This window comes from Solanum lycopersicum, chromosome 10, assembly GCF_036512215.1.
Source record: "Solanum lycopersicum chromosome 10, SLM_r2.1".
Classification (NCBI taxonomy): Eukaryota; Viridiplantae; Streptophyta; class Magnoliopsida; order Solanales; family Solanaceae; genus Solanum; species Solanum lycopersicum.
In genome coordinates, this window is record NC_090809.1 from 62,805,003 (window position 1) to 62,829,396 (window position 24,394).

A 24,394-nucleotide genomic window follows, 5' to 3' on the forward strand; every position below is an offset into this window, starting at 1 on the left:
AGAACAATAAGAATTGTATAAAGAGAAAAAAGAAAATGTCTAAAAATATTTAACACGTGCGACGCTAGAAGGAACAATCAGTCAAAGGCGAATTCAGGATTTGAAGATATCGAGAGTTTTATCATCTTAATATGAATTCCAACAAAATGTTTTATGATGATCGAAGGATAATATCATTACAAATTGCTCATTAATAGCGTGAAGCAGTAATAAAATCATAAGTATATAATAGTCAATGAAGTGGATGGAAAACCGCAAAGTTTCATCCAAATTATTTAAAATACCTGTCATGTTTATTCGAATCTTAGAAAAGAGTAAGAAGGAGAAAAAAGAAGTCTATATATTATGCAATTTTCTTGTTTGTTTTTTTTACACAACAATCACTTTGCTGATTAAAAGAATAACAACAATCAAGAAAACAAAAATCTTTTGTAACAAATATAAATATTATGAATAGAATAATCTCAAGCAGTATCATCTGGTGCCATAAGATAAATTGGTCTCTTGTTTTTTGGTTGCAATGGCCTTCCATTCTTTTCAGCATACTGCATTCAAAATTAGATAACAATAATAATCAAAACCGGAGGTGAAATTAAGATTTTTAAAATTTATAGATTTTTATCATATCTCATCGTAGTCTTAAGTTAATATACAATAATATAATTAATTTAATAAAATATTTATATATATGTTAATGAAATATTTTGATGCATATAAATTGTGTTTGGAGAAAAAGCTATCGAATTGATATAAATCCATAAGCTACATTATATCAAATGAGTCTATCTGTTCAAATTTTAACAATGAGAGACATTCATTTGATAGGACCGGACAACATAGATATTTACATGTCTGATACGACATAAGTCATAGAAATAAAATAATATTTTATGAGAAAATCCTTTGTTGGTGTTTGGTTAATAGGGAAATAAGAAAATGACTTTTCTCATTTATGAAACGAAGTTGGTTTTTTTTTTATACATATTATAAGTTTTATTCTCGTTGTCTCAATTTACATGAAGGTTATAAAGGTATAACTTTCATAATACTTAATTATAGATTCTTTAAATATTTTAAAATAAAATTTATTATATTTGACTCCCTAAACAATAACATCTTCGGATAAATTGAATGGGAGAGTAATTTTAATTGTTTGCTCAAACATATACTAGACATAATTATCAATTTTTAATCATGATTGAATTTACATATTACATGCTATCGATTGAACAGAACTCAATAATTTTAATATTATTTATGGAAATTGAGTTACATCATACTAATTAGTTAATTACCAAGCATACTTAGCATAAATTCATTAAACATAATATCATGTGGAGAATAGGAAAACTTACATCATGAACTGCTTCTCTAAGCATTTTGACTTGTGCTCTTGAAACAGTCCTCACCTAATATTGATTACAAATTGCATTAAACATATCATTAGTATAAATCTTAGTTGTTAATTAATAGGGACTTAATCAAAATTAAGTTGTTAATTACCTACCTTTTTTTTAATTGTCCAAATGACTCCTTCAGTGCAAGGAGGAACAGTAAGTGAACCCATATATCTATAATATTTTCTACTACCAATCTTGATTTCTCTTGGATCAATCATACCAGCATTTTTCACTTCATCTTTTTTATCGATCATAGACGATATATTTCTTATCAACTGTCAATAAAATCATGTAATATTAGTATACTACGCGTATACGAATGTCAAAGACCTTATTTGTTGTCATTAAAATTACGATATTCAAATTAAAATACGTATCTGAATATTATAATGTACTAGATTTACCTTCGAGAGAAATCGATCAGGTTTACCAATTTTGTAGAGAACTCCAATCACAACAATTTTATTTGTTGCATTTTCGTTTAAGTGTACCATGTGCATTTCCATGTCATACCTGTCCCAAAATATAACATTAAATAAAAGAAAATGATATAAAGTACTTCATATTTTAATACGTTTTATTAAATTTTATGTGACGTGAATCTAAATTAATCACATACCTTCTGCCGTTTACGGTGTGTTCAGAAGGAGAGTGCCAATGAGCTTGTTGCAGAGGATAATTTGTGCCATTTATTGTAACAGATCCAGCATCACCATGCCATTGTAACTGCATTTTTATATATACAAACTTTATTATTTTTATGATTTTTAAAAGGTAATTAATTAAAAAATTGACTATTAATTAAAAATAAATTGAACTATATATATAAGAGTAATAAAAGTGAAGAGATTTTTTTTTTTAATTATCAAAGGTACATTCCACTCTTTAGTCCTCTCTTTAGTGTATCATTTACAATATATGTACAACCAAAAATTAAAAATATATCTAAGAGTAATAAAAAGTTCATAATTTTCGAAATTGAAAAACTTTAAAAACCCCAAATATATAAGATTCTTGTACTTTATAGCTATTAAATTCAAATATATAGGGAAAAGAGAGGTCAAAAGTCAAGAAGCATCTTTAAAATTATTGAAGTATGTATAACTTTTCAAAATTCGAATAATAAAACATGATAGGTCTACCATAATTAAAAATTTTAAATTTGATTACTGAATATGATATCTCTTAAAAAAATTGTTTTTATTTTTCCTATGTATAAACATCTCCTAGCACAATTAATTGGTAGCTGTCAACAGCTAAACCTATATAGTATAAAAATGATTAATTTCTATAAACAATCTTGCTTATTAAGTTAAAATTACAATTAATTAAATGTTATTCAAGTTGTTTTATTCCTTGGCAGGAGTAGCTAGCAATTTCATAACATTGTAATTTCACAAGTAAAATCTGAGATGAATAAATATACGTAAGCCTTATGATGTTTAATTTTCTGCGATAAAAATCAATAATTGTTTTAAATAGATTCGAAAGAATATATACTCACCGAAATATCATGTCCTCTATTCTTAACGGTAGCATTGCATAGCTTATAATGCCTTTTATCTGGCTTTTGAATAATTCTAACTCTTTCATGTGACATATCAATAGGAGATTGCATTTCTCCATTATTACAAGCTTCCCATTCTTTCTTCAATTTTCCCCACATTTTTGGACCTTTTTCACTTTTTTCACCATAATCAAACTCCCTCTCATCCTCTAATAAAATCAACAAAACATTAATAAATTGAACGATATAATTACAAAGACATAGTACATAACGACAAATTAAAGAACAGTTTGATGCATTAAGCTCATAGTTGAATATGAGAGAAAATTTTAGCTAGGTCGTTGAATGCCTTTATATTAACTTTTCTGATTTCGACACTATTGTCTATAGTTATGAGCAAGGTACGAGAAAATATCAGATAAAGCCTTAGATCGATTCAATATAATCTCATAACTTTTCTCAAACCTTGCTCAAAACGAAAGATTAATGCATTGAACTGTGTTTAATTGTTTATTTAATATCAAAAAAAATAGAAGAGTTATAATACTTACCAACTTCTTGAGCTTTAATGAATGTAGTGGAGAAGAAGATGATAATGAATAAAATAGATAAATATCTTTGTTGCTTCATAATTAGAATTATTGCTACCTTTTTTTTTTCTTTCTTGAAGATGAAGAAAATGTAACAAATTAATAATAAGAGGGTCACCTAGTTGGGGTTTTTATAGATGGAAAAAAAAAAAAAAACTATGGTGTAAAATATAATTCCTATGTGGCAGCCACATGAGACTTTCCTATGACTTTCTTTTTTTCAAATTTTATTGGATAAATTAATTATCAATACCAACGACCATATCACGACAAAATAATATAATAAAGATAAACAACAAGTGGAAAAAAGGGGGAAAAAATGACAATATCCCTTACGTTAGGTAGGGCTCAAAATAATATTTCTAACTATACTCTTTTGAGTATATTTCATACGTCTTCTGTGTCTCAATTTACGTAATATATTTTATTTTTTAACATGAAATTTTAATTTTTATAAAATCTTTTATATATTTATAAACTATATAAAAGTATTATAAATCACAATAATTTTCAATTCAAAATATTCAAAAGATATATAAAAAATTTACAGCCGAATAGAGACTTATATAGATCCAAAATTTAAGATTTATCACATAAATTAGCATGGAAAAAGTATTAAAGTTTATCAAAAGATAAGTAATTTTTATTTTCGTCAAATGTTATAACGAATGCTGTTTGTTAAAGTTTGAGGAAAACTATGAAAAAAAGATTTAACCAAAAGCATAGATAGAAAATAGGGTTGGAACTAGTCAGATAGGATCGAGGAGGTTCAATCTCCTATATACGACACCTCATTTTTAGAGCAGGAACGAAAAATGAAATGTTGCTTAAAAATTCTCTAGTTGTGAAATCTGAATACTTGTAGCTCAACTATATTTAGTCTTAAGGGAATCGATATTTCAAAAAATATTAAACTTATGTATATAGGTAAACGTTAAATCATTTTCGACTTTTTCAAATATTTTCTTCTTTATATTTTAAATTTTTTTCTATAAAGATCATGATTTTACTCGTTGAATAAAGTCTTTTCCAATTATTTAATTTATTTATCTTTGTGTTTGTTAGGGGGTAATATGAATTAGTAAGACCATAGTTGACAAAATCCAGAAGGCCTATCATTCAAGACTAGTCAACGTGCATTTTTTAGTGTTTCTTATAAAAATAAAATGTGTATTTTATATTGGAGTTTTCATATGAGTCTTAGTATAAAACACAGATTATTATACAATTAAGTTTCAGAATAATTATAAAATAACTACATATAAATCATAACAAAGTTGATTTATTACTAACTAAAGCTTATTAGTTTATACTATTACAAATTATATTAAAATTTTCATAAATGCCAGCTAAAAATAATATAAATGCACTAATAATTACATGCACTAAAGTTCAACAAATAAAGAATAAATACATGTTGAATACGGGTGTGTTTGGTATGAAGGAAAATGTTTTCTTTGGAAAATGTTTTCCTAGAAAATGTTTTCTTGGAAAACAAGTAGATTTTGAACTTGTTTTCTCATGTTTGGTTGGTGATTAGAAAATATTTTTCGAAAATGATTTTGTGTTTGATTTATGAATGAAAAATATTTTTGAGGAATATCTTTTATTTTTATTAGAATACAAAATAATTTATGAAATTGAAAATATTTTTTAAAAATAATTTTTTTGGGTAATGGTGATTGGGGTGCGGTGGGGTGGGGGGGATAGTAGGGGGGCAGAGGGGAGGGGTAGGAGTGATAAAATAAAAAATTGAAGTTGATAGTATTTTTAAAAAATAAAATTAAATTTTTGGGGGAGTGGAGGTGGGGGTGAGGGGGCTTGTAGGGGTGGGTAGTGGGGCTGCCCGGGGGGAGGTAGGAGCTTAAAAATAAAATTTTGAAGTTGAAAAATATTTTTGAAAAACAAAATTAATTTTTTGGGAAGGGGGTGGTGTTGGGGGAGGGGGATCATAGATCGGGTGAAAAAAATAAAATTTTGAAATTGAAAATATTTTTTTAAAAAATTGATGTTTTCCCAAAAAAAAAATGTAATTTAAAATTGGATGAGAGCTTTGGAAAATGTTTTCCTTAATTTTTGAAGGGAAGTCATTTTCCTTAATTTTGAGGAAAATGAGTTGATTTGGAAAACATTTTCCAAAACTTTTACCCCAACCAAACATGAGAAAATTGGAAAACATTTTCTTCGTACCAAACACACTCTACGTTCCATACACATAAGGGGATATTGATCGATGCTTTTCCCTACCATAATAATTTATAATGAATCCAAATTAAGAATATGGACGAAGACTCTTATATTCATGCATATTACTATTTTTACGTGGGGTTAGCTCATGAACATTTTTATTTTTTTATAGAAATTTTTTTGATGATATGACTTTTTAGAAAAAATAATTAACGAACTCAGTGGCGGATCCAGGATTTAAAGGTTGTAGGTGCTTACTTCCTTTAACATAAAATTCGCTGGAAAAAAATTAAAAAAAGAAATGCTACTAGCACGGGATTCGAAGCCTCGCCAGTGGCTTCGCACGCCTCTTATTGCAGAGGTTTAAACCAGCTCACCCATAGCTGCTTTTGTTCTATGAGTGCTCATTTAAATTATAATAACATATGTATCGTATTTTCTGTATATATATACAAAAAATTTCAGAAATCAATGAGTGCTCGAGCATCCGCGTCTGACTTACTGGGTCCGCCCCTGATCGAACCTATATGAAATTGTAGAGAGTTGGGGGAACAATAATTATAGTCTCATCATTTTAAGAGTGATTTCTGAACATTTAGGGGCCAATTTACAGAATTGGATGATTTTCTCAGTTTTTCGTGTGTTAGCCGATAAATATATCGGTAATATGACTTTACGATGATTTTTTTGTGAAACCTTTATGAAACCCTTCGCAGGAGTTGGTGGCCACCATACATATAGTCTCATGATTTTAATAGTGATTATTTGGCATTTAGGGGCCAATTTACAAGAATTAGGTGATTTTCACAATTTTTCGTATGTCCTAGGCCATGAATATTTTGGTGATATGATTTCTGGATGAACTTTTTTGTGAAATCTTTATGAACCCTCCGATTGATGGAGCAGTACATATATACTCACAATTTTTAGAGTGATTTTGGCGCATTTAGGGGCAAATTTACACGAGTTATGCAATTTTCTCAGTTTTCGTGTGTGTTAACTCATAAATATTTTAGTGATATAACTTCCGAACGAATTTTTTGTGAAACCTCTATGGAACCCACCATAGGGAGTTGGGGGAGCAATATGTACAATCTCACCATTCTTAAAGTAATTTTTGGGCATTTATGGGTCAATTTACTAGAATTAGACGATTTCTCAATTTTTCGTGTGTGTTGCCCCTGAATCTTTTGATGATATGATTTACGAATGAATTTTTTGTGAAAACTTTACTAACCATTCATTTATTTTATATGTAAATAAAATTTATAATTCATATCATTACTTTAAATCATTTATATCACATATATCGATTATTATCACCAAGATAAAATGTATAACTTCAAATCAACTCCTACTTTATCATTTGTATCCACTAATTTGTATTATATTTTATCAAATTTATTTACCAATCAAATTTATCAATCAATGAGAAATTCAAGTTTAGTGTGAGATGGTTGTTCGATGGTTGAGATTATATTAAAGACTAGCATACTACAACTTATCTTCAATTTTATTTTTTATTCAATTAAAGTTTGATCAATAAATATAGTATTTTTAAAGAATATCTTTGAGATAGTGTATCATGCGATTTTATATACTTTTGCTTATTTGATTTGCTTGTATAAAAGAATATGGACGATTTTAATAGTTCTACAACTTATGAAGTTTTTATGCTTATGAGAAAACACACTACATAAAATCCAAATTACAAGTCCGAACGAAACTTTAACTTTATCTCATAATTTCATCATATCGCATAGTCAAACATACCTCAGGATCCTTTGACTACTAAGATCAATTTGGATTCCTACATCGATGCTCAAGATTTTTGAATTTCTTTTATATATATATATATATATATATATATATATATATATATATATATATATTCATTATATTATTATTATATATTATGTTCCTAGACAACCCAAAAAAAAAAAAAAGAGAGGCTGCTGCTCTTAAGTTGCTCGTCACACTCCATTATAACTAATCTTTTATTATTATTTCTTTTTATTATAGAATAAACCAACTTGTTTTTTTTTTGGGATAAACTCATTAATTATCAATAGTTTGCTCTTCATGGGTAGGATTTAATTCATATAAACTAATAATAACATTAAATAAATACTATTATTTTAGCATGTATTTACTATATTTTCCATCTTATATATATTTTTTTTGAAAAATTAATACATGTCATCATCATTTACTAATAATGTATATGACTTAAACTCTTTTATGATATCTTCCGATAATATCTATATGTGAAATTAGAACTCGCCATTGTGAAGAGAAAATGAATATGTCAATTACTATTCCCTTTTTTTTTAAGATCATTAATTATCCGATGAATTTAAAAGCAAGATATTTAATTTATCAGTGTTATTATTATCTTAATTAATTAAAAGTTGAATCATATTTCTATTGGCTAATTAAGAAATACTTATTTTTATATCATCTTATAAGTTAGAAACATATGTTATCCATCTATTGGAAAGTTTAGTGTATAAGTTGTTAGAAGAATATCTATTGTGATGGATGCACATTATTTATTTATTATTGGTAAATTGTTCTTAAAGAACTTAATGACCTTTAAAAGATTATGAATTATGAAATGCAAAATTTAGAATTGAAAAAATTAGATTAATACAAAGATGAGATTTGCAAATCAGTAAAATGGGCACTTAATTTATAAATTAATATATTTGATATATATAGTTTGTAATGTAGGTGGGAAAGACGGCCAATAGACTTGTTTGAAAGAAAGAGAACTTTAGAGTAAATAATTTATTCTCTTTGTTCTAACTTATATAATGATATTTGTGATACGAAATTTAAGAAAAAAAAATTTAAATTACAATTAAATTATTTTTAAAGTACATATATCCGTAACGTTATTTTCTTTTTCACATTACTTTAAAGATATTGGAGTATTTGTTTGAGCAAGTTATCCATTAAAAAGATGAAATCGTTGAACTATATAAATTATACTAAAAATAAAGAGAAAAAAGTAAATCAATTGTCTAAAATTTGTAGTAGTGTTGTTAAAGATAAAATTCTCTATGGATTAATTTAATGATAAACAAGTAAAGTTAAAAAGAATCGAGTTATATATATCGGGATATTATATATAAAGTGATTTTATTATATTAGTGCAATTTAACTTGTTTTAGTAGATTCTAGATATATTTTTTAATAATTAATTCAGGCTAAGATATTTAACTTTCTCGTGGAAAAAGTAATGAGAGGACAACCTTGACATGATCTTGAATATTCTTTATTGCCCAAGAGGGATGAACGTGTTCGTGTGTGCATCTATTTTAAAAAGTTGACACGCCAAAGTTGGCTTATGGCTCAGATGATTAGCGTTCGTGGTGGTGGTTCAACAAATTGGGGATCCTTTCACATAATTGAGCATGGTAAAATTTGTAAAGAAAAGGATTATGGACCTAACTCAACCCTCAAATATAGCGAATTGTCTTAGTCCGTATAAGAAAATCAAATCTCCGATCCCTAGCCTATGTGAGACACTCAACATACACCCTCATGCCCAAGGTTTGACATCTGGTTCATGAGCAATTTAATATGGGGACCAACACCGATAATCGATAAACTATGAAATCAGGTGGATCTTAGATCTAACTCAAACCACGAAGCTACTTTATAATTAAGTTAAAATTGTAAAAATCCATATAAGAAGACCAAATCTCCCGGTCCTAGCGGAAATACCCCTTACGCTAATAATTTGAAACGACATTCACATAGACTGAGGAAATTGTGTTGGCATAGTAAAAGAACTCACTCGAAAGAGCAAAAATATCCCTCCGAGCTAATAGTAGCCTAAACTTTATTACAGGTAGTCATTCCCCCGTTCTTTTAGTCTTCTAAAGGACACTCACACCATGATTCAAAGAAAATTCGAGTGATATACATATAAACTTCGGCTCATCGTTCCCTTAGGGGAAATCATCAACTTACAAAGTTTCCTATTGTTGTAGGAGTAAGTTGTCAGTGCATATAACATAAACTCGAAGCAAAAGTTGGAGACGATATTATGTACAATTCAATCTGTCTATACAGATATCAAGATTCTTTGCATTCCTTGTAGTAATAGTAATGTCTATGGAGGATAACAAGAACATAGGTTTGTGCTACAAAAGTACATATGATGTTCCATTCTGGTTTGTTCATATGACCAACTTGGTATCCAATCCAACAATGTTACTTCATTCGAAGAGTACGCGAAAGAATCAGCAGAGGAACAATCACCTTTTTCGGAAAAATTGTCTTCACTGTTGGATGATGAATTAAGGACAGTATCGCGTTTCAAAATCGATGATCTTTGTTCTGAATTACTTGTGTTACTCTCAGAGGATTCTGTCAAATGGAAAGAAAAAAAAGAATCATATGTGAGAGAGGGCACTTATGGAACAGATACAATATCAACAAGCAGAGTGTTTTCTAGTAGACCTTGTTTATAAATTAGTGTTTTCTTTCGTAAATGACTTCTCCAGTAGTTCTTGATTTCGTTATCAGTTCTTCCAGGCAATTGTTTAGCAATCTTTGACCACCTGTAACGTTGATAAAACTTTTAGTACTAATAAGCCAAGTGGAAAAATTTTATCCTGGAAATGCTGACGATATGATTCCATTTAACTTTGAGATAAGATAATCACAGCTCAACGTGGTATAAGAGTAGGCAGAGTTTCATATATCCTTAAAAGTTTCTTAAGAAGAAGAAAATAAGCCTACTTGTTTCCAAACTGTTTCTGAAGTCGGATTATCAAACGTTCTTCATCTGCAGTGATATGACCGTGCTTTAGATTTGGGCGGAGGTAGTTCAGCCATCTCAATCTGCAGCTTTTTCCGCTCCTCTTCAGCCCTGTATAGTAGCATATTTAAACAGAGTTATTTGATGCTTAGTTAATGGATGTTTCATGGTCAGTATGAAAACATGTCAAAAAAAAACATATAGTGTAAAAAACTGAATCATACCTGAAGTCTTTGCTAAGGCATCCCAACGACGTTCACCAAAAACAGCTACCATCATAGACAGTCTCTCATCTTCCTCTTCGAGCCATTGTCCTCTTCGTAGTTCCTCTTCTTGCATGGTTACTTGAGAAGTGATAAGTGAATATGTATGGTTGCCACAAACTAACAGAGTTACCCTTCTTATATAGGATGCCAATGTGGCTAAAAAGAGAAAAAGAGCAAGTGGAAAAACACAAGTTTATAATGGAATATCAGCATCATCACAAAAGATAAATTCATCCTCTCAAGGCTTACATTGGGTCAGCAAAGGAGTTTTGAATATTATATACACAAAAGAGTGGAGTTCTATCTCCCTTTTTACATCACCAGTACACAAAGGTTGTCTGCTTAACACTACACTCTATAGGCATAAAGATTTTGTCTCATTCATCACAATAATATAAACTATAAGCTTTAATTAGGCATGTGCTTACATAGTTAACTCAAGATAAGCATGAGGCATTGCAAAATCCAATATATGCATCTACTGTGGGGCAACAAAATCTTATTGTGCTTAACAGCCTTTTCCATTGAATTAAGACACTAATACAAGTTGAACTTTGTCACTACTATGAAAACTACTCACTTTGTTAGGACCTGTAAAGATAGCCCCCAGCTTTCAAATGGGAAGGCTGGATTAACATAGATAATAATTTCTCAGGTACATTTTATCGTGACATATCGTTTAACATGTACAATTGTTTCTCTTTTTTTATTCGTGACAATATGGTGTTCAGATCAGCTAGTGTGTACCTCGACTATTCTATCAAGTACCTGCTACCTACTACCTGCACTATTATCATCCTTATTTGACAGTCAGCTTGTGACAATAGTGATTCTGTAAAGCAGGTGTTACTAGTGTGTTCTTTTTTTTCTACTCGTAAACAAGAAAATGTCATTGCATTTTAATCTCCTATTACACATGATGAAAGTCTGATATTTGGGAGATGTTACTGAATAAACAGAAAATTTGAGCCTGTAATAAGAAGATAGCATAGGACCATTGACTTGCCGCAAAATTTTCAAGCTTATGTAACTTTCAGTGTAATTCACTTTTTCAAAAAGCCACAATTCCATGTAGCTATCGAATGTACAGTAGATTTCAAGTCTTGAAAATACAAATAGGACCTCCTTAAATAGATAACATTTGTAGTAGGATTAACTGAACTGATGATCTCTATAACCAGCTTCATTAGTTTTTGACAAGCCTCAAAGTAGTTGATATAACAACTGGTGAACTGCAGCCACTCCAATGGAAAGTACTAACGATCAATGAAAGATTTGTTCATAAGATCGACAGCAGAGTCCATGAACTGCAACCACAAAAAAACAATAGCGAAGTGTCAAAAAGGTGAAACGACGCTTGCACGTACGTACCCACAGGTCTATGCAAGAATCCAGCAACAAATGTGCATCTTTATAATAAAAAGTCTATTTTTCACGTTCTTGACTGTACTTCTGAATTCGAAATTGAGATATTTATACTAGCTAGGAGGAAGGGGAGAGCAGCAGCAGCATCTTATTTGTTAATTAGCCAAACACTCTTATGAGCGCAGTTATACAACCTACATTCACCATTTTGATTATTGTTCTTTTGTAAATGCATAGGTAATGAAATTACCAACTCTACCTTCTTCAGAAATCAAACATATTTTTGAAATTAGACCACCTTTCGTAAAACTTGATCCTTCAAAACAAAGATATTAAAGAAAGACAAGTAGGTGTCATACTTAGTCGAAAGTTTTAGTAGTTAGCACTCGGCAAATTTTATTTGACTACATAACCAAATGTACATGCACATGCACTCACGGATGTCAGATGTCTATAATCACCAATACCCATCAGTCTTCGCTACAAATGAGGAATAGCACCTTCTTTTCAAACCATTCTGTTAGTATTCCTTCTTTAAACTATACTAGTCTTGAATCCACAGAGCAAATATACCATGTAAAGCGTGGTAACTTCCTACAGCTTTTAGGGCTACTCATTCGCTATATCCATATACCGCAAATTCTGTAAGCTATTTCATTGAAGTTCAAAAAGGTTATTAACTTTTGCAGGTAAAGCTAAATCAGTTCTGAGACAAGGCAGAACTGCTCATGCAAAGGTTACGTTAAAGGAATGAACAACTTGTTTTAGAGGCAATCAATAAATTAACTAACGAAACTAGTTGCTTTCACAAGATCTACATAAGTCACTGGATTTTTCTCAACAGGATTGTTCTTTAGATAATTGAAACAGTAAACTAGACAGAGTAAAAAATTCACCTTCCCAACTGACTTCAGTTCTCGTCCAACAGGTTCCATAAATTTCAAGTCGACTTCAATGGGCCATACCTGCATGCGTATAAAAAGTAGGGAGTGTGAAAACTGAACACTGGGACTTAATGAAGAGGGTCAAGAGAAAAGCCAAAAACTAATTGTGATAACATATTTAGCACAGACAGCCAACTACCATAAGTAATTACATTTGCTCGATTCAACAAGTATCATTCATGTGAGCTTCCCCCTCCCTCAACACTTTATAGTAAAGGAATCTATTTTACTTCTTTACACTACTGATATGCGACATTATCATTTCCTTTCCCTCTATGTGCAAGGTGGTTTCTAGCCAAGCATCAATCCAATCTTATTATACCTAACAAAGACAACTGGTAGAATTTCTAAATGCCAACTTAAATCCCCTCTGCAGAGTATTCCTATCATTCAAAATATGCAACTATCAGACTGCAACATAAAAATGCCTAAACTTGGCTGAACCTACATTAAGAGGCTACAACAAAAAACACTTGACCTGCTTGATGAACTAAATAACATCGCCACCAAATGCAGTTTTTTTCCTTCTTTTTCATTCTTCATCTTTTCTTTCTAACACCTAAACATGAAACAAGACCATCATATGCTTCACAGTAAGCACATGCACATCAATCTCTAATTACCTTTACCCTACATGCAAAGCATGGTTACAACTCGATTACAGCCGCAAGCTTATGTTACACAAACATGAAAAACCAGTCCTCTCAAAGGACTCAGAATTCTAAAAATAGTTTCATGATAACAGTCTAAGAAGTGTAGCATCCGATTGAACAAAATTCTAAAGACAAAATTTACCATCTTCAGAGTTAACTCTATCACTTTCTCCAACAAAGTCATAGTTCCAATGAAGAAGTAAATCATTTTAGATTCTAATATTAAGAATTCCATTGTTAAAAAGAACAAGTTTAAATTATAGAAGCACCTTAAGCCCCAAAAGCTTGATAGGTGGATTTTGTCCAGGAACAATGCAATCAGGCCCTGCTGCTTCTACTATTGCCTCCGTCCCCAATCCACTTCCAATTGGATCTGGATGCTGCAATTCCCAATCCAAAAAAATCACAAAGATTACATCTTTCAAAGTTCTCCCATACCCCAAAGAAAAGAGGGAAAAAGTACCACACAAACAACTCAAAAGTAAACACTACCATATAAAATTTTGAGAGAAAAGTGAAACTTACCAAATGGGAAACAACAAAACAGAAACAAATTTACGACCGCAAAAAAAAGAAGAAAAAAAAACGAACCTTCATGATAGAGAGAGCATAATCGGAAAGAGGGTTTTGAGGTATACGAAGAATAGGGGAATAATGAATTTTAGGGATGGGTTTTGCACCAGAAGAAGCTCTCCATGGAACATCTTTCTGTAAGGCAGCAGCTCCTCCACCCATTTCGGCAATTTCTATACCTATAAATTCTTGGAAAAAAGAAAAAAAAAACTTTTTTCTATTGCGGAACTGAAATTTGTAGCGATTAAGATGAAGATGAACAGTGAAGAAGAAGAATAGCAAAGCGTTAGCTACAAGAAGTGGCAGTGCCTGGATTTTCCTATCAATTTTTATCTGGGTCTTTTTTTAGTGGACGGCATCTAATTTTATCATAAGATATTATTTTATTTTTCAAAATTTTAATTAGGATTACTTAGAAATTTATGTCCAAACACATAGTTTATTATTTATAAATTGTAATTGTGAAGGTAATTTATAGTAAAGTTCTTTTTTCACCAGATATTTAATTCTACATTACAATTTAACTAATTTGTATATAGTTTCATTCTACATTACAACTAACACTCCATACGACACTCGACTCGACACTGAGTAGTTAAAAATCTGAAGTGAAACACACATATCATTGATTAAGTGAAAAATAATAATAATAATAAAAGCGTTTATGAAGTGAAAATACAAAATTAGATCGGTACTACTTTCTGATACCATTGTCTAAAACACTAAACTATGTGCAATGACCCATTAAAAAAACTATAAATAACCTGTAAACATCAGAAATTGTTGCCTTCAAAGTTCACTGAAGAATAAAAATTTCTCTAAAGAGGGCAAAATTACAGAACAAATTACACTTAAACAAGCCATTCCAGAGCTGCAGCACGCGACAAAGCAGTTATCAAATACTTATATGAGTTACACACGGCTGCATTGCCAGTAATCTTCAACGATTCAACACACTGAAACCAACGAACAAAAACTAAGAGAAATGAATACCAGCATAACAAATGGTCGTGGTAGTGGACCACATATCCAGTTTGGATTTGGGGTCTAATCCCACCTTAATGGAACAGGAATCGCGATGAATGTGTCCTTTTTTAACGTCCTTGTGTTGCAGCTGCCGCTAATCTCTGCCATCTTAGTTCTCGCTGCTCTTCCAGTTCAGTGGCCCGGGCTGCTTTCTCAGAATACTGTCTTTGGCACTCATCAAACAGATCAGCATCCATTTCCATGAACATTTTGCGAACATTTACAGTCAGCCCATGGATAGCCTGATTCCAATGATTATCTATGTTCTTTTGCAGAGCATCAAAAATGATCGGGAAAATGACATTGCGGTTCTGGGCGATCAATCCCACTATGTGCTCATTGTTCCATAGAAATAGGGCTCGTTCTGCTACCTGAAATATGAATTTGCTTCAGAAATACCACAAAAGATATAACAGATTGCCATTTCATAATCCTACGAATTACTATCAGATGATGATGTCAATATAAAATTAATATAAAGTGCAACTTACTGCAAGAACATATATTTTTAAAGGACTACTAGAACATTTCTCAACAGAAAGCTACTGCAAATACACAAATGAAAAGGAGGACGAAAAAACAAAAAGAGTGGCTTTTGCAGCACAAGCAAATGATGTTTCCAATGTACACATGAAATATTTTGAATTCATGCCTATACTTGAACATGAATGTGCTTAAGATATCTAGTCGGTCTGATCAGAAATAGACATTGCAATTGACCTTCTAGGAAAGAACAAAAGAATCGAGACAAATGGACATATAACCAAAGAATTCCACAACCACCACAGCTGGAGTACACAGCTAACATGTTACATACAAAAGCAAGTCGACTCACAAAAAAAGAAACTCTAAATAGATAAAATTAAAAAAAAAAAAAGGGATTCGCTGAGAAGTTCAATTAAAATCACAAAGAAAAGAATCACTCATCCAACAAAAAAGAAAGGTCATCCCAAAAGTATCCATATCTTATACTTACGAAATCAATAAAAAGAACTCAGATCTGACCCTTACCTAGCTATCTTTCTTGGGTGACAGAACAAGATTCACTTGATTGGGTAAAAGTTCTAGGACAGAACTGGCCAAAAGAGTAACTACAACTGAGGCAACCTTTCATAATGTTCCCATCTCCAATCCATGTTAGGTTCCTTAGCAGTTCAAGGAACTCAAGAAAATCAAAATAGAAAAAAGAAAGCACCTCTAAAAAGTGCAAGCTTATAATTTGAACTGAACTGCTCATGCAGCTATAGGAATTAGCACAAAGTGCTGCCCATAAAGAGGATCGTAAAGTAGAATACATCCATATCCAAGCTCACTCTATACTTTTAAAAGATTTTCTTGTGCTTCTCACCAAAAAGCAAAAAAGAAAATAGCAAAGACGCTTCAGAACAGGAAAAGAAATTTTTACAATTTCACCTCCTAAGCACGTAGCAGAAACCAAGCACTACAACCCTAAGATTCATTCACTTAATCAAGGAAAACATTGAAACAATGAGCTGAAAAAATACTGAAAACAGATATATGCTCATAATACAGGTAGGCCATTTCGCTCCAGCCTCTGGTCCTTCGAAGAAACCATCCATCATAATCCTTGATGAAGATTGATGATACTGTGATTGCAGGTAGTGAAAGGATAGAAACAAACCTGAACCAGTAATCATTCTCACCAAGAATCTTGGAAAGCTGGGATACTTGTTGGGTATAACAGTAGAAAGAACAAAAGCTGGAAAAGAAAAGGAAAAATATTCGCTCGATTGGCCTCTCTATGGTAATGAATGCCTCTCTTCTCTACTCTAGCGTCTAAAACAAACAATTCTTCACACGGTATTGCATAAATACACAGGCCACTCACTCTGTGGGATTGATAATCTTTGCTCCATAATTTTAGGTCCCAATCTTTGTTATGACCCTTAGTTATAATCCTGCCTTCACAAGCACATAAAATTATTGTGAAGGCATCGAACACGGGCATTTGGATGTGGTTGAAGGAGAACAAAATTAGTTAGTACGATAATTAACAGCACATAGTCAAGGGTATTTTGTAACATACAATCAAGAAAGGGAAGACAACACAATTAGTTTCATTATTTCTTCCTATCCCCCTCAAATTTCAGAAACTAACCAAGAATCTCCTAAAGCTATTAAGACATTGATTTAGCCACTCCCCTCCCTAAAGGCTGCATCAGAGTACATGCCCGTTTGGATTAACTTATTTTTATGTGCTTTTGATTTTTAAGTAGTTTTTTAGTTTTGGAGGTGTTTAGAAAGGTTATAATGTGCTTTAAAGCACCCATTTTTTGGCCAAAAAAGTTTATAATAAGTCAAAAGTAAAGAGTAGGGACCATCTACTTATGACTTTTAACTTTTTGACTTATAAGTTAAACTTTTTATAAGTTCATCCAAACAGGGCCCTAATACTCCCTCCGTTTCAATTTGTTTTGTCTAACTTCCCTTTTCAGTCAGTTTTAAAAAAGAACGCCTCTTTCCTTTCCTAGCAACTCTATAATTCTAAAATTCCACATGGTATATTCAAGACCACAAGATTAAAGATCATAGTACATTCCACATATCTTTAATTTAAGATCAAATGATTCATAAGTTATTTTTATTTACTTAAACTTCGTGTCAAGCCAAAACCCCAGACAAACAAATTGAAAAGGAGGGAGTAATATTTTCACCTTTAAAAAAAGATTTAACTATTTTTTTTGCCGAAAGCCAAAAATACCGGAGGGACAATGGTATACAATTTGAAACTCGACGTACAATGGTCCGTCCCTATACCCTCATCCACACTTAAATACCAGCTTTTGTTATGACATGGAGGGGGGAAAAAGGAGAGAAGGAACTTGTAATTTGTTGTCTCACTAAACAACACCTTTCTGGAAAGATGCTCTAATAAAGTGTGCTTGTCCTCTTTTTCATTAGCTAGAGTTTCAAAGTTTGTCGTTGGTCAATTAGAATCAAGTAGTCACAACTTAATCAAGAAAAAAATCAAGTTGACACTAGTTACATTAAAATTTGCAGTTTAGCAAGAATTCTCTCATGCATAAAAACTTTGCTTTTGAATTAAAATATCCGTATCCACTATTTTTTCAGACTATTTGATGATACAACTGCAGAAAAAAAAAGTAAAGAGACTAGTACCACATATATTGAGAAAGCAAGCAACACAAATGGAAAGCCCAGTGAAGCTCATAAGGCATATATATCAAGGGTTGAAAGTTAAGCACCACGAAATAAAAAACAAGTGTGAAAAGTTAGCTGATCTCTTCTTGTTTGGTAGACAAGTTCTTACTCGTCAAAAGGTGATAGCATAACCCTGAAGCTACGCTAACTGAAAAGAGTAGCTCCACCTCTTAATTTGTTTTCAGTTTCCCCTCAATAAGAAATAATACATTGGTACCAACTACCAAACAAATTGAGATAACCAAAATTTGTTCCAGTTAAATAGATTATGTACAGACATAAAATAAAGTAAAGCTTTTTTTTTTTCAAAACTTATTCCTACCATCAAAATCAAAGCACCACATTTTGTTTTGACAGTACGCTATTGATCGAGTATGAGCAGTATAATGAGGAAATTCCTCTTTTGGGAGTTATAAGTTATATCAACCCTAGATAATCAGCTAGGTGATGGGACCTCAGAAAGAAGGTATCCTCTATCTTGACATATAAATAGATGGCAGGCCAAAAAACGCTAATTAGACCTCTAATGTTACTCAAGTGGAGGACAAAATGGTCCACGTGTAACTATATTAGATACTATTTTTAATAAAGCAGTTGTGACAATTGTTTTATATGCACGACAGCATGAGCGCAAGAATATGACAACACTCTTTCCATACAAGAAGTCAAGAAGCAAAATAACTGATGAGACTAAATTTCTCCACATTCTGATGTTCATGTGGCAGTTCTAAATTGGATAGTAGAAGGCAGTTGTAGCCTCATGGACTTGCAACAGAAATAGTGGACAAGGAACTTATACGAGAATAGTTACGACAAAAGTAGTACTTGACAAAAAAGAAAGATATTTATGATAAAAACAGACAGGACGGAGATAGTAAAGTGCAACTGTTAACAAAATTTTTTGCTAAAAACCTACAACAACATGATACGTCAATAGTCCTTTAGTAAAATGGGAAAACGAGGATAGGCACCGACAGGGAGTACCGTCAGTAGGAAGCTAGCAGCATAAAAAAAGAAACTCATCTTTGTCACGTGGAAGATGAGAGAGTCTATGAAAAAGTCACAAAGCACATCCTCAAGTCCAAAGAGTTTTTATTGATCCTCTCTCAGGCCTTCATAAGGTGCCTTCAGAAAAACACCCAATTTGTAGATTCTTTTATGATAATCGTAGTGTCCAAGTCAGCTTGCGCGTACCTCAACTAATTTCACAAGGCTACTATCTCCTACCAACACAAGTACTGTGTAACTCTGTCCACCAAGGCTTGGACAGATGGAACACCCAATACACGGATTAGTTAATGGAATATGATAAATCAGAAGGAAATATGCTTAAAACTGGATAGAGATAACATAATGGCACATCGGAGAAATGCCAATTGTTACCATCTAAGTACTATCTACATTTCTTCACTTATTAACACAGTTATACATGTGAACACAATCATTTGAAAATGTTTTTCCAGAAACAAACAAAAAAGAGTATGAAAGAGCAACTTTAAAGGATCTAACCAACCAAAAAAAAAAAAACAGAAAGCACAGTCACATCAATTTTCTAATTCTATCCACAGTTAAAAGCAAATATTAATCTAATCGACAATTGAAATAAAGGAGGAAATGAAAAGAAAAAATAAAAGCTGAGTTACTGATGAATAGTAAATTGATAAACAGAAGATGCATGAAAGCAAATAAGAAATAAACACTGCAATCCTTTAACCTGGAAGTGTGGGCTGTTAAGGCAACGAGCAATCTGTCTAAAAAGAGGAACCATGCAACGCTGAAATTCTGCTGCCTGTGTGGTCTCCAACACTTCTTCAAGCTCCTGAAGAAAGAGGACTTCTTTTTGGCAATTAGTGACAGGCCAGTATTTCAACAAACCCCTTATAACCGTATCAGACAACTTATAATCCTTTTCAACAAACTGAACAATACAGTAGGATAACTGCTGATGATACATTGCAACTGATTTCGGCTTGTGCAGTGGTATGAGTGCCCGAACAAGGAATAACTTGTGTTCCTCTTTCATGGGTAATGCAAAACCATTTATAATACTCCCTAGAATCTCTAGTAACTCACCTATCCCACTGTGCCTTTCTGTCTCATAAATAAACCTATAAAAGATGTTATTGATTCCCTTCCTTATAAATGGTCTATGCACCATAAACTTCCCATATACGCGGTGAAGAATTGTTTTCAAATACTCTCTTTCCCTTGGGTCCTCGGAATCAAACAAATCCAATAACTTCAATACAAATGAGTGATCAATAAAGCGTTTAGCTAACTTTGTGTCAGTATCTGATGAAACCACATACCTCAACAGCAATTCATACACAAGCTGTAAATGAGGCCAAGATGGCTCGAGACATGGCTCATCCTCTTCCTGTTCCACATTTTCGGATCCTGTATTCTCATGAGATGCCGGAGGTAAACAACGAAATATATTCACTGATATCATCTTTACCATTTCTTCTTGATTACTTTCACTGATTTTCCCAGCACCAGATTGAACATAATCTACAAGCTCCACAAGTGTATGTCTCTTTATCTCTTTCTCCCTTACCAATTTCATGGTATCAGTAAAATCAAACTGAAAACAACAAATCTGTAGTTTCCTAAAAAACAACACTTGACGTTCGGATATCTGCACATCACGAAACAAGGGAAGGTTCTCAATGTTACCCGATGCTGGAGCTGCAGATGTCATCACTGAAGGTGTCTGTTGTGATTGAATCGAATTCGTTACCATGTTTCCTCTCGAAGCATGATTCACCACCACATCAGACGTCGAAACATTGCCGGAATTCCTTCCTCCCGCCGGCGGCGCGTGACCAAAATCAGATACTTCTGATTTAAGCACCTTTTTATGCCCTCGCTTTATGATATTTTTCAACATTATCCCTTCCAATCAATACAAAAACCCTAACTATTACTTTTACCTACCTATAGATATCAAAAAACCTCAACTAAAAAACAGAAACTTTCCATCAGCAAACAGAGATCGAGAAGATAAAAAAGCTTTTAATAATTGCAATGTATAGTTCACAAGTACCTGATTTTACCATACATGAAATGAAATCTATAACCGGAGATGAGAAACATCACCGTCGAGAACTTCCAATTAGTGTGTAGTGACGGCGATCCATGACCGCCGGAGTACGGGAAAATGATCGGAGTGAGGAGAATTTTCCGGCGATCAATTGAGATAATGGTGGGGAGAAAAAGTAAAATTGCAGTAGAAGAAAATAGAAAGAGAAAGTGACGAAAATGGGATAATTAAAAATTGAAGGGACGCTAATGAAAATGATTGATTGAAAATGCGCTTTTTTGACATTTCACGGAATATATTTTTCTTCTTATCCGTTTGTGCTAAGATAAGTTGGTTTCCATATGGAGGATTAATAAATGGTCCATCGCGATAGTAAATTTTTTACGCGCCCGAATTATATTTTATTTTAATTAAATATCTCAATAATTTTATAATTATATACGTGTCTCCGATTAACTTTTTTCCTTTTTTACATTTGTGTATTAGGTAATAAAATTAATCATATTAAATATTACTGTTTTATTTAATTATTACATTGATAAGTTGTAAAATTCTTAATGTTTTTAAAATAATGATATATTTGAAGGTATCTAATTTATAATATCTAACGAATGAAGACATTATTATATTATATAAGAAATAATAGTCAACAGCATACTTGAGTTATCTTTCTTTTTCTTTTTCTTTTTTGATTTAGTTTAATATCTAAATTATCAGTTATTAATTTTCAAGTATCATCACTCTTGTGTTAATTATTATTTATTTCGCTTTTTATGTAAATTTAGTGATAGTTTAAATAAAAAATAATTAATATTTACTAAATATATAAATGATAAATAGTTAAAATATATTTTGACTATCAACTCATTCTATAATTAAACCAATTAATACTACCAACATTATCATTTAAAGTCAATTTATTACGAGTGGTATTAGTAAACAGTGGATGACCTGTTTTTTTTTTTACGAGTCATTTAGTGTGAAAGGAAAATATCAAATAGATTTAAGATTAAATTATAGTATTATTTAATTTGTTATTTGGTTGAAGTTTGGGATAACTTATTTTGGGATTAATAATTAGTATCGGGATAAATTATTTCTCTTTTTGGGTGGTTTAGTAATTCCGAAATAATTTATCTCATGATAAAATAAGTAAATGATAAAAATGTATCTTTCAACTTTTTTGTTACATCACTTTTTACCACCATGAAGGAAATTTTTGTAAACCAATAAATTGTTCTTAAAATTTATTATTTTGAATAGAACAAATCAAACAAACACTCATAAAAATAATCTCATCATAACTAATCTAATTTATTCCATCATAACTTGAATTCAAAACAAGATTGTTCTGAACGTTTATTAATTTTGATTCTTTCTTTTAACTTTTTTTTATAGTTCTCACATTTTTGCTTTCTTAGTGATTCAAGACGCACATAACTTTAGATAAAATTAAAAATATTGAAAATAAGCGATTAGACAGAGCATGATACATATAATTTTAAATTAAATACTGTTATCTCACATCGATATAATAAATTAGGATTGATTAATTTGGCAAGGTAACACTCGTTGATTTACCACTATATACTATCATTCTTGTTTGACAATCAACACAAGACAAATTAGTTTTGCTTTATTCATCAATCATGTTTTTAATGTATTTGGCTTGATATTTCCTTAAATTGAGCGTCTTTATAGATAATATTACAAGTTTAAATTCATTAGATTAATCAAATAATTAATATTTGGAAATGTATAATTTTAATTTTGAAATCTTTTAAACTGAATCACTACAATATGGTGATTTAGACTCGTTTTTATAATTTAAAATAATTTAAAATAGGTAAATATCATACAAATAGTAGAATGATTCTCCAATTGGGATATTCAATCGGATGAACTCTAAATTCAATTTATAAATATTCATACTATTTCTAGAATAAATTTAATAGTCTACAGAATAATTGACTCAATTTAAAATATATTCTAAAAAATATAAAATTAATATAAACTTAAATAAAATTTAAGCATTTGTAATGTTGTGTGACCTACAATAATCTATATAAGGTTACTAAATTCTCATGAAACACAAATTGTCACATTGTCAACTAATAAGATTGATTATCAAAATATTAGGGATAGGAGTAACACTGCTTAACAAAAAACTCGTTCAACTAGCTAAACATATATGTGTTTAAATAAATAACTATTTATATTGTTACACCCTTTTTATGTTGGGCTTTTTCAACTAAAATAATGGTTGTGATGCCTAATTTTAACAATTCGATTAATTGTAAGTAATATGATTTGTGTGTTGCGTCTAAAAATTGAGTTTGCTCATTGCAGTTAAACCAAACACTATCATATTACTAGAAGTATTTGGATCTCAATTTGTTTAGCGCATCTAAAAATTAATTTTATTCGTTCCAGTTAAATCAAATATTATCATTTTATTAAAAATATTTAAATTCCGAATAATTTCCAAATCGATTGTACCTCTCGAGCAATTGATTTAACAGAGTTATAGAAAATAATAGTGTTAGTTAGCGACGGATTTACGAGTTGTGGGTGATTTATATGTTTCAATTATTTTCAATAATAGAATATATTTTATTGCATTGGTACTTTTCAATCTCAAAATTTATTTTTCTTTCTTTAATATGATATAGATGATTCCTTTTTGAAGGATTATAAAACTGTATTTTTGGATAATTATGATCAAAATATTTTAATAATTCAAAGAAAGACTTTTTAACATCTAGCTTTTAACCACTTTTGGTGTGTTTGTCTTTTAATAGGCCACGTCAATCGAATTAAAGGATGATATAATTATGGATTAAATTTAAAGGTGTTTTCAATAGTGTCCAAGAATGATCCACA

The 24,394-nt window shown here is 31.1% G+C and overlaps 4 protein-coding genes across 5 annotated transcripts; all 4 read right to left on the minus strand.

The window, feature by feature from the left end:
• Nucleotides 1-319: 319 nt before the first annotated feature.
• LOC101268239 (alpha carbonic anhydrase 7-like) lies at nt 320-3,676 on the minus strand. The gene is made up of 7 exons (XM_004249426.5): nt 3,459-3,676; nt 2,905-3,116; nt 2,020-2,126; nt 1,805-1,913; nt 1,508-1,675; nt 1,356-1,409; nt 320-545 (listed from the first exon to the last, which is right to left on the minus strand). The coding sequence occupies exons 1-7, from the start codon at nt 3,535-3,537 to the stop codon at nt 465-467; spliced, it is 810 nt and encodes a 269-aa protein (XP_004249474.1). The 5' UTR covers nt 3,538-3,676; the 3' UTR covers nt 320-464.
• Nucleotides 3,677-9,615: 5,939 nt separating this feature from the next.
• LOC101247484 (transcription factor MYB27) lies at nt 9,616-10,948 on the minus strand. The gene is made up of 4 exons (XM_004249745.5): nt 10,683-10,948; nt 10,440-10,569; nt 10,158-10,258; nt 9,616-10,064 (listed from the first exon to the last, which is right to left on the minus strand). The coding sequence occupies exons 1-4, from the start codon at nt 10,795-10,797 to the stop codon at nt 9,808-9,810; spliced, it is 603 nt and encodes a 200-aa protein (XP_004249793.1). The 5' UTR covers nt 10,798-10,948; the 3' UTR covers nt 9,616-9,807.
• Nucleotides 10,949-11,726: 778 nt separating this feature from the next.
• Nucleotides 11,727-14,631, minus strand: LOC101268528 (uncharacterized). The gene is made up of 4 exons (XM_004249427.4): nt 14,278-14,631; nt 13,956-14,066; nt 12,986-13,054; nt 11,727-12,031 (listed from the first exon to the last, which is right to left on the minus strand). Exons 1-4 carry the CDS (start codon nt 14,419-14,421, stop codon nt 11,981-11,983), a joined length of 375 nt encoding a protein of 124 aa, XP_004249475.3. The 5' UTR covers nt 14,422-14,631; the 3' UTR covers nt 11,727-11,980.
• A 232-nt stretch (nt 14,632-14,863) lies between these two features.
• On the minus strand, nt 14,864-21,781 carry LOC101268818 (serine/threonine protein phosphatase 2A 57 kDa regulatory subunit B' beta isoform). 2 transcript variants are annotated; one of them, XM_004249428.4, is made up of 3 exons: nt 20,183-21,781; nt 15,317-15,656; nt 14,864-15,215 (listed from the first exon to the last, which is right to left on the minus strand). In XM_004249428.4, exons 1-2 carry the CDS (start codon nt 21,356-21,358, stop codon nt 15,354-15,356), a joined length of 1,479 nt encoding a protein of 492 aa, XP_004249476.1. In that variant the 5' UTR covers nt 21,359-21,781; the 3' UTR covers nt 14,864-15,215; nt 15,317-15,353. The 2 variants fall into 2 exon arrangements, with proteins under 2 accessions (XP_004249476.1, XP_010312253.1); XM_010313951.3 differs by having other exon boundaries at nt 14,864-15,656.
• Between the last annotated feature and the right edge of the window lie 2,613 nt (nt 21,782-24,394).

What these genes read in the sequence shown, in the direction of transcription:
- LOC101247484 (XM_004249745.5), bottom strand. Translation starts at nt 10,797, where the DNA reads ATGCAAGAAGAGGAACTACGAAGAGGACAATGGCTCGAAGAGGAAGAT. An exon ending in TGCCTTAGCAAAGACTTCAG is followed by an intron (nt 10,570 to 10,682) that starts GTATGATTCAGT and finishes GCTACTATACAG; the next exon opens with GGCTGAAGAGGAGCGGAAAA. An exon ending in AACACTAATTTATAAACAAG is followed by an intron (nt 10,065 to 10,157) that starts GTCTACTAGAAA and finishes TCCATTTGACAG; the next exon opens with AATCCTCTGAGAGTAACACA.
- LOC101268818 (XM_004249428.4), bottom strand. Translation starts at nt 21,358, where the DNA reads ATGTTGAAAAATATCATAAAGCGAGGGCATAAAAAGGTGCTTAAATCA. An exon ending in TTAACAGCCCACACTTCCAG is followed by an intron (nt 15,657 to 20,182) that starts GTTAAAGGATTG and finishes TTCATATTTCAG; the next exon opens with GTAGCAGAACGAGCCCTATT.
- LOC101268239 (XM_004249426.5), bottom strand. Translation starts at nt 3,537, where the DNA reads ATGAAGCAACAAAGATATTTATCTATTTTATTCATTATCATCTTCTTC. An exon ending in ATAGAGGACATGATATTTCG is followed by an intron (nt 2,127 to 2,904) that starts GTGAGTATATAT and finishes ATAAAAATGCAG; the next exon opens with TTACAATGGCATGGTGATGC. An exon ending in CTGATCGATTTCTCTCGAAG is followed by an intron (nt 1,676 to 1,804) that starts GTAAATCTAGTA and finishes TTTTATTGACAG; the next exon opens with TTGATAAGAAATATATCGTC.
- LOC101268528 (XM_004249427.4), bottom strand. Translation starts at nt 14,421, where the DNA reads ATGGGTGGAGGAGCTGCTGCCTTACAGAAAGATGTTCCATGGAGAGCT. An exon ending in ATGCTCTCTCTATCATGAAG is followed by an intron (nt 14,067 to 14,277) that starts GTTCGTTTTTTT and finishes TGGGAATTGCAG; the next exon opens with CATCCAGATCCAATTGGAAG. An exon ending in TCAAGCTTTTGGGGCTTAAG is followed by an intron (nt 13,055 to 13,955) that starts GTGCTTCTATAA and finishes ATACGCATGCAG; the next exon opens with GTATGGCCCATTGAAGTCGA.